The following is a 14,864-nucleotide window of genomic DNA, read 5'->3' on the forward strand; positions in this document are numbered from 1 at the left end:
ACAGCAGCAGGTTTCTGGATTAGATCTCCAGTAGCATGATTTCGTTTACCTGTGTTTACCATTTCGTCTGCATGTATTGATGTTAGTATATGTACAACACGCTTGTCACGCCATTTTATACACATTACTCCGTTATTGTGAAGTGACATCATTTCACCACGCCTTACATTTGGAAACGTTGGCATTTTTTTCCTTCTGGCCTGCACCGTTCCACATGCACCAGTCTGGTGGCCATGAAGAAAATGAAACAATGTAGGACTAGCGTACCAACTATCCATATACAAATTGTGTCCCTTATCCAGATAAGGCATCATCATTGTTTTTACCACTGATCCCGAATAGCCTAGTTCACTGTCAAAATTCAGATCTGTGCCACCACCAGTGTACAGAATGAAATCCAAAATGTAGCCACTCTCTACATCACAGAGAGTGAAAAGTTTCATCCCAAACCTATGACGTTTTAGAGGCATGAACTGACGAAATGATAGTCTACCCCTCCACAGAACAAGACTTTCATCAATGCAAAGATCACGGAATGGTTTGAATTTGGAGGAAAATTTTTCTCTAATATCTTCTAATACAATTCTAATTTTTGCTAACTTGTCACCCTCCATTTGTGACCTGTTATCACAGAAATGTAAATGCTTCAGCATTAGTAAAAATCTGTCATAGGTCATAAATTGTGTGAATCCTGGAGTTGAAAACAGGGAATCTTTTGCCCAGTAATCTTTCATTCTGTTCTTCTTTACATGAGCCATAGCCATTACCATACCGAGAAAAACGTACATCTCATCTATGTTAGTAGGAACCCATTTGCGTATTCTACTATATAATGGAAATGTTTTAGTCTGCATTAGGAAATCATTGTAACTATTAGTTTCTTGTACAATTTTTTCCACAAGGTTTTTATAAAAAAAAATTCAAGGAAATACTCTAATTCTTCTGAGTCATCAGTAGCAGTACACTCATCAGATATTCCTACATCCTCTGTGAAAGGAAATAAAGTTGGAGTGAATCTGCTGGAACTCCATCTTGGGGTCTCAAGCCTGTCAATTGCCGAGTTCTCCCGCGGCTGTACGTGCTCCCAAACCAGGCAGCCTCTCGCTGTAGCTGCATCCTCTCCGCTTGTAGAAGCACCTACGGTTGCAGTGGACTCGACTACAAAAAAAGTTTAGACTAAATGTTACTTTTCTAGAACGTTGATAATAAATCAACAGTGGTATAAGCATTTGCAACAAAATCATAATAGATTAGGAGTTGCGGGACTGAAACCTATGATCAGGAAAAACCTTCATGATAGAAGCCAAAGTAACGTTGAAAGCCACGGCGAGCACTGTTACAGTGACAAGAATATCTTATTTGAAAATAAAAAAGTTTTCCCTACGAAGAAAATTAAAACGAAATGAGCAAAGGAAATTATTTAGCTTGATCAGAATAATGCCGTGGACCAGAACGTCAACCGTTACACTTTCTTACAGGCAAGACAGCAACGACGGTTAGCAGTGACGTAATGTCGCTTACCTTTTGCCTAAGCTGTTTTTCGTGGGTTCATGTTGACGGGTATATTGTATGTATATTGATACATGTCATCTATATGAATGAGTTAATACGGTGTTAGAAATAAATAATCTGGAATTTATAGACCTCTAATAAATAAAAATGTAAATCTCATCAAAATTCTTATATTTGTAAAGCGGAGTTCTCACCTCCCGTGTAAGTTTTTTGTATTCTATTACTGAAGCTAAATTTTCGAAATAATAAATTTCATATTCTGAACTCGTAATTCGATGCTTATGTCCTTTGCCCTATGCTGATAATCTAGACGTATAAAAGCTAGGTAACTATTCTATTTCTCAATGAATGAACAGTATTTCTGAATGAATAATCTAACTCCCGTTTACCTAAATTACTAAACTCACCTGATTCTTCGCTCCTAACTCTAACACGCTTTGACCCTGGTGTTATTATTGTGCCATTTATGGAATCCTCACTGGCATGGTCTGGAAATGTGTATGATTCGGAAGTCGTACAGCATTGCACATAAAGTAATTTTATGGCTTATTAGACTATGATAAACGTCAACTGAAACAATTTTAAAACATCAATTTATTACAAAAATTAGGCGTTACTAACCGCTTTCATAAAATAATTCTTCGTTTATATATAGACGATCGGACTGATGAGAGCCATCAGAACCATATAAGGAGTCATTGTCGCTTAGAAGTATAACATCGTCCTGCTCATCAAATTCGTAACAGTACCCCTTTGACATCTTGATTGCAACTAACGTGGTGGGCGTGGCCTCGACTCAGTGACAGGTAAGATGCCAGATACCGCCATACAGCCGCAGTTATATTTGCCTACACAAATTACTCCTTTTTACTAATTTCGTGATTGATTATGACTGGAACACTGTGTAAAAAATACTAGATAAAGTAGGTATGGATGGAAAATATGATTATCCCCTTAGAGACGTGATGGGAAGAATCAGTACTCAAAAAAAAAAAAAAAAAAAAAAAAAAAATCTTTCTGGCACAGAACGTGTGCCATACCCACCAGAGATGGATTTAAGTACTGGCACAGATGCTGTGACGCAACCGCTGAAAGGGTTAAAGACGTGTCTTTTATTCGTTGACGATTAAAATGAATTCGCAGCGTCTGTTTGACGCTGCGATAAAGTTAAATGTGTTCAACTTTATCGCTCGCGTCTAGCGTTTCAGTAACGAACAGTTGACTAGTTCAGACGATGACAGCACCAAAACTAATCCGATTGGAAGGAAATTGAATATTCATCCGCCTTGAGATAATGAAAAACTGCCCCATCACATGGGACATTAGATTGAAAGACTATTCAAATAGCGCAAATGATCATCGAACTCACAGACAACCTGAAAAATGGACAGAGAATTCAAAGATGATAAATCATGTTTTTATTAAAATAATAGTAATAACCTTACCCCTATAGTAATAGTAGTATCTATGTAGATGGACAGCACATTTTAGGAATTTTCGAAATTACTGTATTGGGGCTGAGTAACCAATGTTGAATGCAGTTCTAATGAAAACCGTACATTTTTGTCCCCGAGAAACAAATTGAATTAAATATATTTTCTCAGTGCTCTTCAAGAGTATTCAGGACACCTACTGGAATAAACTTACAGTCGGAAGTTAAAGGACGACAAGCAAAGTGGTACAGACAGACCCAGCCGCCTTGAATGTCCCAAGACTGTAACGGTTAAATCGGATTCATTTCTACGATTTCTGAAATCGTACGGACTGAAAGGATTCCCCTCTGGCTAGGAACCGAAGTGATCTCTAGTTTGATCCGGGATGGAACAGCAGGTCGTCAAAGTGTCCTTCTTTTGTGTAAAAGGATGCATCTTCATCCACAGCTCTTCAAATCTTTCACACGTCAGCCTAAATACTCTCCGGTATGTAGTTGGGTCCTCTAATGCCTGGCTCCTGCCTATCCACTCTCATACCTTTTTTTTTTTTTTTTTCTCCATAACAGAATCATGCATTCTTGCCCGGAGCACTCTTGCACAAATAACAACAGCCGCTCTTGCGATGCCCGTGACGCCTACGAATTCATATATTTTTTACCAGGATCGTGTAAGCGACTTAGAGCTTGCGTCGTTATCAGCTTGTATTTCGCATTGGAAGAGCGATAAATTGGCGAAAAAAAAGTGTTAACCAGCCAGACTCTATACTTTTTTCACGAATACTAAGGATAATAAACGGGTCACTCAGCGTAACAGAATGTTAGAAAAATTACTGAAAATAACAAGACCACCTCAATATAATTAAATCCTTTCAGTACTTGTCGCAGAACTTTTTTCTCGCTGCCTCCGGGCAATTTCATGAAGCTCAACGCGAAACGTAACTTTTGTTACAAATTTCAACCTTATTTCTGCTATCAGTCGATGGTATCCACGTAAAGGAGAACCCCTGCTGTCTCCATTTGCTGTATAAATTAATTTCAATTATAATGTACTATCTAACAAACCAAAAAGCATACATTATTACAATACAGAAATTAAATGAGCAATTCTAGTAAATGCTTACACAAGCTTGAGACTCGACGGAAGGCACACAATCCTGGCAGCGTCTGACACAAGTCTGAAATATTGAGGAAGGTCTACATTTCCTACTCCCACAAACAGCCTGTTATCTCTATTTCGATGATCGATGTCCGAGTACCAACGTTGTGATAATGTCGACATTTCCACTGTGTTTTCAAACACCATCATGTAAGGAATACAGAAAAATCGTCCAACGTTGTTTTCAAGTCACATATGATTATCAGAACTATTGCAGTCTAACTTTATATAACTTTAATATATTTAAGAGAGAAATTATAGAATAATTGAAGGTTAAGGCCACACGACGATATAGTAGATAACGTTTTTTTTTTCTTTCGCACGGCAAGGAATCGTGATAACATGCTTTTTTAATCTAATCTTCATTTCGTGCTGCTGTGTCCATACTCAGAAAATACATACATACATACATATACCAAGTCTTTTTTCCCCTTACAAGGGAGGTAGCCAAAAAGGAAAAGGCATAAAAGCATTCCCACCCATTCCATCCTTGAATACACTCCACACCCCTCCACCCTCCCTCTTATCTTATTTAATAATCTGTTTATTCTACAAGCGGCCTTGCTGTGAATGTGCTGTGTCTTGCGACACTGCTTCTGACCCAGGGCAATGGACAAGGTGCAGGGATGACCCGTCATCCAGGAGGTGCTAAGATAAGAGGGAGGGTGGAGGGGTGTGGAGTGTATTCAAGGATGGAATGGGTGGGAATGAATTTATGCCTTTTCCTTTTTGGCTACCTCCCTTGTAAGGGGGAAAAAGCCTTGGTATATGTATGTATGTATGTTTATTCTAACACAAAATTAATATATTACGGTAATATATTCAGGGCTTCTTTAACGTTTTTTACTATCATTATTTTGTCAGCCTTGTGGGCGGCATGTCCTGACTAGAATTGCATCCCCAGAGCATATGCAAACCCCCCCCCCTCCCCATGTGAGGGCCCTACGGACAGGTAGTGCCTTACTGTCAATGCGTTACCGATTTTAATTTCCTTTTGAATGATTTTGATGAAAAAATAAAATAGAGTAGTATTTACTTCTTACGAATATTCTCAATAAAAATACAGGAACTACAACATTAATATTCCCTATTCAGCTATTCGAAGACATAAAATAACCAAACCTGGGCATTTGCGTTACAAACTCACTACCTCTCCGGTGGTAACGCACCCTGTTCTGTAATCCGAACCTTTCCCTTAATTTTTTACACGATCGGGTCATGTATTACGGAGTTTGATTAAAAAATATTAAAAATGATACGCGTATCAAAAGGCGCTCTCTCCCATATAACGGTTTGGCCAGCCAAGGGATATACATTCACTTGTCTTACACCGGTTTGTTGTTGCACTCAGTAGGCTGTCTCGTCGAGCAGTCCCGTCTCCCTGAGGAACGCCACGGCCGGAACGGTGTTTTCCAACAAATCTCTTATATACTGTGAGGTTGGCACGTGTAACTGTGTACAACAATATCTATATACCACGATATATTTTCCACTTATAAGGAAAATAGCCAAGTCAAAGGCACGTACCCACTCCAATCCACCACCCTTTCCTCCTCATTGTTTACAATGCGTTGAGTAGTATGCGGTAACGTATTGTATCCTGGGCAGTCTGTGATATGTTCCTGCTGCTTCTTCTGGTAGTTTAGAAGGGCTGGATGGTGGTCGGATCGCAGTCTGGCCAAGTGGACTTTGTCCTTTCGGGGGAGACAGGATTCAGAGGGATGGATATCAGGGGTTCTGGCATGGAGTTTGTAGATGGAGCAGTGAGTCATATGATAATCATGGATATGCTTCTGGAGGTTGGTGTCTATGGAGGAGATGAGAGTATATGTGTGTGATATAGGTGTTTGGGTATTGTTTTGATGTTTTTTGTTGTATGTCAGTGTTCTGCCATGTAATGTATTGGGTGGGCTGTGTTTCTGGAGGCAGCAGCAAATGTTTGTGTACCTCTCATGTCAAGGTCATTAGTGACTTTGAGGGCTTTTGTTTCATGTTGTAGATGGTCTGTAGGTGTTGTATTTTTGCAGCCTGTAACTGTCTTTAGGGCTTTGTTTTGTACGGTCTGTAGGGTGTTATGGCATGTCACTCCAACAGTTATAGAAGCCAAACCACTACAAGATCCCCTTACCACCACAAGGTGGCACTGATCCCTGGGAACTGCTTCTGTTGCCCGGACAAGTACCAACACCTATTTGTTGTCCCTTGTAAATGACATGTCATCCTTGCACTCTGCCCACTGCCTGGGTCAGAAGCAATGCAGCAAGGCACAGCACAACAGACCCCAACAGCTGAAGTTTGTTCATCCCCACTACTTCACCACATGGAGACTCCCCCCTCATGCACTCAAGAATACATAGTAGACAAGAAATCCATTCAGGCTGCATCAATTTATCATCTATTCACAACCATTCTCCACTCAAACATTTCTGGCACCCCCATTTCCTGTAATACAAACATTCTTGTTGGACCCAATAACAATAACTTACATATACCAAAAAGGCCCTGTTCCCATCATATGGGGTGGCAGAGAAGAGAGAAGTTGGTTGGAAATAATAAGCAGTTGTATTGTTGTGGAATGGAGTATGTGGGGATAGAATCGGTGGGAGTGTATTTATACCTCTGATAGCTGAACCCACAACTAAATGAATGCGAAACCTGGATTTTTATTGCACTACCAGCGCACAACACCATGAAAATTACAGTAAGATTCGTATATTTCAAGCTGAGAACTGGATGAAGTAGATGTAACCAGATGTTGCTAAGGTAAAAGCTTCCTTCGCATAAAATGTCCCACAGCTCCCAGGTTGCCAACACCAACAGCTACCAGGTTGGCCCATAAGATGATAAGCCACACTTTTGCCACTTAATAAAGAGTGATTATCACTTTCTACTTTTACTATCCCTCCATTCTGCTAGCTTTCTTAAATCACTCATTGCTCCATCAACAAATTGAAAGAAAATACACTGCTGATCCCTCTTGAATCATCTCTCCCCCGAAATGACGGAGTCCACTTGGCCAATACGTGCGGCCATCATCCAGCCCTTCTAAGTTACCAGAAAAGGAGGATGACCGCATCGCAGATAACTGTCAAGGATGCAACACTTCCCCTTACTATTCAACACATTATGGAAGATGACTGCATTGCACTCAATCACCCACGCCAGCAACATAATATAAGGGATTTGTAGGAAAAACCCATTCCACCTGTGGCGTTCCTCATGGAGGAGGGGCTGTTCGGCGACTCCTGTTATATGGTGGAAAATGCCTTTTGGTACATGTATCAGCATTATTATTGATAATATTATCATTATCATCATTAATACTGTATGAAGAACGTGATTATGACCCGATAGTACAAAAAAGAATAATGGAGATGTTCACTGAAGTGAAAAGTGACATTTTTGGCACCAGATGCATTTTAATGGCATTTTTTTTCTTGTGTGCTGAGTAGAGACACAGCAACACAAAAGGAAAACTAAAAGAAAAAATGTACATTATCTCGCGTTCTTGCCGTGCGATTAAAAAACAAAACATCAACTATCGATCGTAGCAAAAGAAAATTAATGTTTTGTGTGTTGTCAACCTGGTTCCTACCAATTCGTGTCTCATCGTGGTCAGACTCGTCCCCGTGTGGGTCGGCAAAGTTCCTCCACGTTTAACCAGAGGGCGTTTAGCTCGAGAGTGCCAGGTGCCAATACCCATCTAAATATTAATACTTAGACGACCCCTGAAGGAAGAAAGGAGTACAACAGATATCCGAAGAAGGAATGATGGGAATGAGAAAGCTAGCAAGAAAATAGGAAAAGAAATAGTAGTGTAGAAACTGGCAGCAGTTCCCGCTAGCGCTGGTCATTATTTAAAAGAAAGGCCCACGTGGCGTATAGGCACTCCTGACCACCGCGCATCTGAAAGTCCCCCACGCATTTGGTAGATGAGCGCTTCCCACAAGCGTGCTTGAAAAAATAAAGACATAGTAATTGCGTGTATCTTATGTTCCATGTTTCTGCCCCATACAGTGCTGTTGGCACAATCACTCCTTCATACAGTCTCCTCTTAGCATCCATTCCCAAATGTCCATTCCTCATTACACTCTTTAATCCACCAAGGCATTTACTCACTTCTCTCAATCTACATTCTACCTCCACCTTCACTCCACCTTTTCCTGCCACATTTACACCCAAGTATCTAAAACTTTCCATTTCCTCCAGTCGCTCTCCCTTAATGCTCACTTCCAGTCTACTGCCATTTTCACCCCTTGTACATCTCATCACCTTACTTTTACCCACATTTATCTTTAGCTTTCTTCTATCACATACTCTCCCAAACTCTGCCACCAACTTCCTCAATCCCTCCTCCGATCCTGCCACAAGCGCAGTGTCGTCCGCAAACAACAGCTGGCTCACCTCCCAGTTTTCTCATAAGAGAAGAAGAGAGGAGTTTGAATGTGTTTGAGATGAGGTGTCTGAGAAGTATGATGGGGGTTACTAGGCTAGATAGAGTGAGAAATGAGGAGGTGAGGAGGAGAACAGGGGTGGAAAAGGAGCTGAGAGATAGGGTTGATGAAAGAATATTAGGATGGTTTGGACCATGGAAAGAATGAGTGAAGAAAGACTAGTAAAAGAGGTATGGAAGGCAGATGTGGAGGGAGTGAACATGAGGGGACGTCCTAGGATGAGGTGGATGGATGGGGTGAAGGGGGCTTTGGGGAAGAGGGGAATGTCTGTTGAGGAAGGACGGGAGAGGACAGGGGTGAGTGGAGAGTGGTTGTGTATGGATGATGTGATTGCATGAGGTGGAGTGGGCGGGGTGGGTGGGGGTGAGATAGTATGTGTGAGCAAAAGTTGACGCAGCCCGAAGGGATTTCTCCCCGTCCTCTCCTTTTATGCAATGGGGGGACGGAGAGGGGGGGGGTCGCCGATATAATGAAGCGGCCTTGCTGTGGATGTGCTGTATCTTGCGACACTGCTTCTGACCCAGGGCAGTGGACAAGGTGCAGGGATGACCCGTCATCCAGGAGGTGCTCAGATAAGAGGGAGGGTGGAGGGGTGTGGAGTGTATTCAGGGATGGAATGGGTGGAAATGATTTTATGCCTTTCCCTTTTTGGCTACCTCCCTTGTAAGGGGGAAAAAGCCTTGGTATATGTATGTAATTGCGTGTATGCTTTTCCGATCGAAGGCCGCTCTCGGCTACCATTTGCCATACCATCACAGTTACGGAGGACAGTCACCTTATTATATATCATCAAGGACTAGAGACCTTGATTATTGCAGACAACTAGGATAGGACACGGCATGTTGAGTGCGATTCGTCCCTGGCTCTTTCGTTACTGGTAGTGTCCAGCAGGCCCGTGCAGAGGGGGGGCAAAAGTTCCCCTCACAAAAATATATACAAATTATTTCTCACAGGCTTTTTTCCATTTTCTTACCATTCAGAAATCATAATGTGGAAAATGGTGTTGCACCCTACCGGATAGTTGCCAAATACGAATAATACAAAAGAGTGAAGTGTCCAATTCCCAGCCCAAAGCATCTGCCCCTTGCAATGTCTGTGCACATTACAGCACTAGTGTCCAGGCAGAGTACTGACGCCGTCGCCGAAGGTATTTCGTTTCTCAACAAATTTTCTTCATTTCGTAGCATATTTCCGGTAAATTAATATAATATCCTATCCTACATTACGAATGTGGTTCGTGTATGAATTGACAACCCGTATGAAGGGAATGTAAAGGAGTTACCGATTTCCTATAAAAATAAAATTGTAAATGAAAAATTGATAAATTGCATTTTAATATCCATTTGTTTGACCATCAAACATGTCATTGATTTCAGCATTTCACATTTCTATCTCCCCATAACAGCATTTATATTTCCTGTGACCCTAATGACACACTGTTTAGTTCTATTGCAGTCAGACTGGTGGAAATTATAAGGTGACTTTTTGTGCAAATCCACTGCAATTAACTGATCCAGATGTATTACGTACATACATATACCAAGTGCTTTTTCTCCCTTACAAGGAAGGTAGCTAAAGTCAAAGGCATAAATCCAGTACCACCCACTTCATTCCCACACACTCCACTCCCACTCACCACTACTTCCTCCCTCTTTTCTTGGCTCATCCTGGATGACGGGTCATCCCTGCATCTCACCCACTGCCCTGGGTCAGAAACAATGCAGCAAAACACAGCACATCCACAGTAAGTCCGCTTCATTTAATCAGCGATCCCCCCATTTTGTCCCCTCATGCAGAACAAGAGAAGACGGGGAGAAATTCCTTTGGGCTGCATCAAAATATCAATGATACATGCTCCCTCGCCCCCATCCCCCGCCCATTTTCATGCATCACAGTATTATCCTTACACAACCATTCTCCACTCCCTCTTATCTTCTATCTTCTCCCTTCCTTCCTCAACAGACATCCCCCTCTTTCCTAATGCCCCTTTTACCCCATCCATCCATCTCATCCTTGGTTACCCCTTCATGTTCACTTCCTCCACATCAGCCTTCAATACCTCTTTTACTAATATGTCTTCACTCATTTTTTCCATGTATCCATACCATTCCAATACTTTTCCATCAACCTTACCTCTGAACTACCTTTCCACCCCCGCTTTCCCCCTCACCTTGTTTATCACTCTATCCAGCCTAGTAAGCCCTAGTATACTTCTCTGGCATTTAATTTCAAACACATTTAAACTCTTCCTCTCTTATGTTCCATTTTTCTGCCCCATACAGTTTGGTCAGCACAATCACCCCTTCAGTAAATTCAGTTTTGATAATCTCTCCTCATATGACAGGTTTGAAAGACCCAACACTTTCAAACCTGTCATATGAGGAGAGCTTATCAAAACTGAATTTACCAACTCTGGAACAAAGAAGAGAAAGAGGTGACCTGCTGACCATCTACAGAATCATAAAAGCATGGAGGTCCTTGATAGAGAGGACTTACTAAATTGGGATAAGAGAAATACAAGGGGACATGAAAAGAAACCCAAAAAGGACAGTTATAGAAGAAAACTGAATAAAAGTTTTCCACACAGAGTGGTGATCTGGAACAAATTGGACAAAACAATAGTGTGTGCAAAAACCATACATGAGAGCAAACCAGATACTATGAGATACAAAGATGGGACATCATGAGCATAGCTCCCCTTCCCATAAGATACATCTAGGTAAATGTAATCTCATCTTAGCATCCATTTCCAAATGTCTATTTCTCATTACACTTTATAATCCCCCAAGGCATTTACTTGCTTCTCTCAATCTACATGCAACCTCCACCACCACTCCTCCCTTTCCTGCCACATTCGCCCTCAAGTCTCTCTCCCTTAATATTCACTTCCAATTTGCTGCCATCCTCTTCCCTTGTACATCTCATTACCTTACTTTTACCCACATTTATCTTCAACTTCCTTCTTTTGCACACCTTCCCAAACTCTGTCACTAACTTTCTCCATCTCTCCTTTGATCCTGCTACAAGTTCAGTGTTGTCAGCAAACAACAACTGGCTTATCTCCTATTTTCTTTAACCATCTCCAATCTCTGGCCCATTACCCTTGCATTTACCTCTCACACCACCCCATCCATGTATAAATTGAACAGCCATGGCAATGACACATCCCTGGCAAAGTCCCACCTTTACCTGAAACCACTCACTTCATTTCTAGTTCTACCACAGGTTCTACTAATCTCATAAAAACTTTTGACTACTTTTAACAGCTTCCCTCCCATCCTACATATCTGGAATACCTCCCACAGTGCCTTCCTGTCTACTTTGTCATAAGCCTTTTCCAAATCCATAAAGGCCCAAAAAACACCCTTACCTTTCGCTAAAGCTTTCTCACATATCTGCCTTATCACAAAAATCTGAGCCACACAACCCCTACCTGTCCTAAACCCACACTATTCCTCACCAATTACTCCCTCTGTTCCTCTCCTAATCCTCTCAATCAAAACCCTCCCATATGCCTTCTTGACTACACTGAACAAACTGATCCCTCTGAAATTACTACACTCACATTTGTCCCATTTTCCCTTGTAAAGCAGAACTATGCAAACACTCCTCCAGCACTCTACCTTCTTTTAGACAAACATTAAACAACCTTACCAGCCAGTTCACTATCACTGTACCTCCCTTTTTGAGACACTCGACATGACACCCATCTAGCCCAGGTGCTTTACCTGCTTTCAACTCAACTTTCCTCATTTCTTCTCCATTTTCCTCATACATCACTGTCATTTTCTTAGTGCTTCCCAGTGCAACTACCCTTCCCTCCTTCACTTATAGCAACTCCCTAAAATACTCTGCCCATCTTCCTCTTACTGCTCTCTCTTATATTATCATCTCTCCATCTGCATCTTTTACCTTTTCTTCTTTACTTGATTCACCTCCCTTAATTTCCTTCTAAAACATCTTTTTATTACTTTCAGTATTTTCTGTCATACTCTTACCCCATTTCACATCTGCTCTCCTTCATATTATGCTTAACTTCTCTTTTCTTTGTACCTCTCATATGATTCTCTCATCCTATTTTGCAACCAATCTGTGAATGCTCATTTCTTCTCTTCTACAACCCTCTTTGCTTCATCATCCCACCACTCACTACCCTTCATTCTGTTTCCTCCTACCCTCTTTGTTCCTCACACCATTTTTGCACACCTTGTGACTCTCTCCTTGAAACATCCCCATTCCTCTTCCACTCTTAGTTCTACTTTATCCTTCACTCTTCTCTCAGCTTCTTGTAATCCCTCTCCTTTTCTTTCTCATTTAAGCAGTTTACTCTAAGTACCTCCCTAACTTCTGTCCTCCTCTTTTTCCATCTATCCTCCACTCTCAACTTACCTTCCACCAAAATTTGATATACGACTTCCCCACTCTTTCCCCTTAGAACATGTACATCCATAACTCTTCCTACTCTTCTCCTGGTTACCACTATATAGTCCATTAAAGCCCTACTACCACACTTCCATCCACCACCCTCTCCCATGTGTACTTATACTTGACTTTCTACCTAAACACTATTTGCTATCATCAACTCTCAAGACACATCTCCACCATCAACTCTCCACTGTGATTTTCCTGTCACTCCACATATTCTCATTCACTCTGTCTATTGATTTATCTCCTACCCTAGAATTGAGATTTCCTAATATCACTACAGTGACATTTCTCCTCAAACCCTCTATGCACCTACTTAAATCTATCCGAAAAACCTCCCTTTCCTCTACACTCTTCTCACTACCAGGCCCATATGCACTTACAAAGACACTTACCTATTGCTTTACTAATATAGTACTAATATAGCCACTCCTTCTCTCCCTCGTTCTCTCTTAACTCTTGACACCCTCCCAACTACACTCCTAAACTCAAACTCACCCCTCCCTTTCAACTTGGTTTCACTCAATGCCAAAACATCCATCTTTCTTTTCACAAATATACTGCCTATCTCTTCCCTTTTACTCTCATCTGTACCACACTTACACACATTAAAAGACCTAAACCTTAGGGTTTTGGTTGGAAAACTCCTCCCTGATCCTCTTATGTCTTTGCATATGAATTATAACTACATAATTCAATCCTTATGCAGAACTGGTCAAAGAAAACATCCATTAAGTATTATATGTGGTTTATCAATACAGTGTCAGATCAAAATGAAATATCAATATTCATGATGACTGATTCTGATTTCTCCAGTGTGTATGAATGCCAAACACAACCAAACCAGCTTTACTGATATGTAATGCTTACAGGAGAATTAATTACATGCAATTGATTTCTAACTGATGAATTTATTCATTTTTCTTCTTGGAAGCAGACCATACAATAGAAGCAAGTCGTCTTTTGCATTTCTTCAGCAACCACACGACGACAAAGAAGATGACGTGGAGGAGGAGGATTACATCAATGAGGAAGAACTCTAGCCATGATAAATTACGACCAGGACACTCTAGGGAAGGTGCCCCTTGATGGCGAATCACAAACTCTGTCCACCAAACAGCCCGATCAACAGGAGTGTCCTTCTTGTCACGAAACACAAGTGATGTCTCGGCCACACGTTGTGAGTACCTGTTCATGAAGTTAGGTTTAAAATCACAGACTGTTGAGGATTCAAACCTATGTAGAGTGAAGATTAATGATAAGTAAAACCATGAGAAAGCATGAAAAATAAATTAGACAGACATGCATGAAGGTGATATATTTGAGCAAATAAAGATTGAGTCAATCAACCAATCTTCCAATCTTTTGTTCCTGATCTCTCCTGCAGAAGATCTGATAGCATGAAAAAGTTACTAGAAACCAAATAAAAATGTTTTGTGGTACATACATACATATACCAAGGCTTTTTCCCCCTTACAAGGGAAGTAGCTAAAAAGGAAAAGGCATAAAATCACTCCCACCCATTCCATCCCTGAATACACTCCACACCCCTCCACCCTCCCTCCCTCCTATCTTAGCACCTCCTGGATGATGGGTTATCCCTGCACCCTGTCCACTGCCCTGGGTTAGAAGCAGTGTCGCAAGACACAGCACATCTACAGCAAGGCCGCTTCATAAAATCGGCAACCCCCCCTCTCCGTCCCCCCATTGCATAAAAGGAGAAGACGGGGAGAAATCCCTTTGCGCTGCATCAAATTTTGCTCACACATACTACCTCACCCCCTATCCCCCCTGCCCATTCCACCTCATGCATCACAACATCATCCATATACAACCATTCTCCATTCACCCGTCTTCTGTCCTCTCCCGTCCTTCCTCAACCGAC

General features: G+C 41.4%; 1 protein-coding gene across 1 annotated transcript in view; it reads right to left on the reverse strand.

Annotated features, from left to right (window-relative positions):
• LOC143029976 (uncharacterized) overlaps window positions 1–14,864 on the reverse strand; it is a 61,650-nt gene that overhangs the window by 22,695 nt on the left and 24,091 nt on the right. The window contains exons 8-14 of the mRNA XM_076193188.1: window positions 13,893–14,167; window positions 4,066–4,228; window positions 2,882–2,888; window positions 2,134–2,236; window positions 1,920–2,000; window positions 933–1,158; window positions 327–621 (exon numbers count right to left, since the gene is read on the reverse strand). Coding sequence (XP_076049303.1) covers window positions 327–621; window positions 933–1,158; window positions 1,920–2,000; window positions 2,134–2,236; window positions 2,882–2,888; window positions 4,066–4,228; window positions 13,893–14,167 — 1,150 coding nt within the window. The remainder of the gene's footprint in view (window positions 1–326; window positions 622–932; window positions 1,159–1,919; window positions 2,001–2,133; window positions 2,237–2,881; window positions 2,889–4,065; window positions 4,229–13,892; window positions 14,168–14,864) is intronic.

The sequence above is a fragment of the Oratosquilla oratoria genome, chromosome 11 (genome assembly GCF_046742065.1).
Source record: "Oratosquilla oratoria isolate Oo_2021 chromosome 11, ASM4674206v1, whole genome shotgun sequence".
NCBI classification, from domain to species: domain Eukaryota; kingdom Metazoa; phylum Arthropoda; class Malacostraca; order Stomatopoda; family Squillidae; genus Oratosquilla; species Oratosquilla oratoria.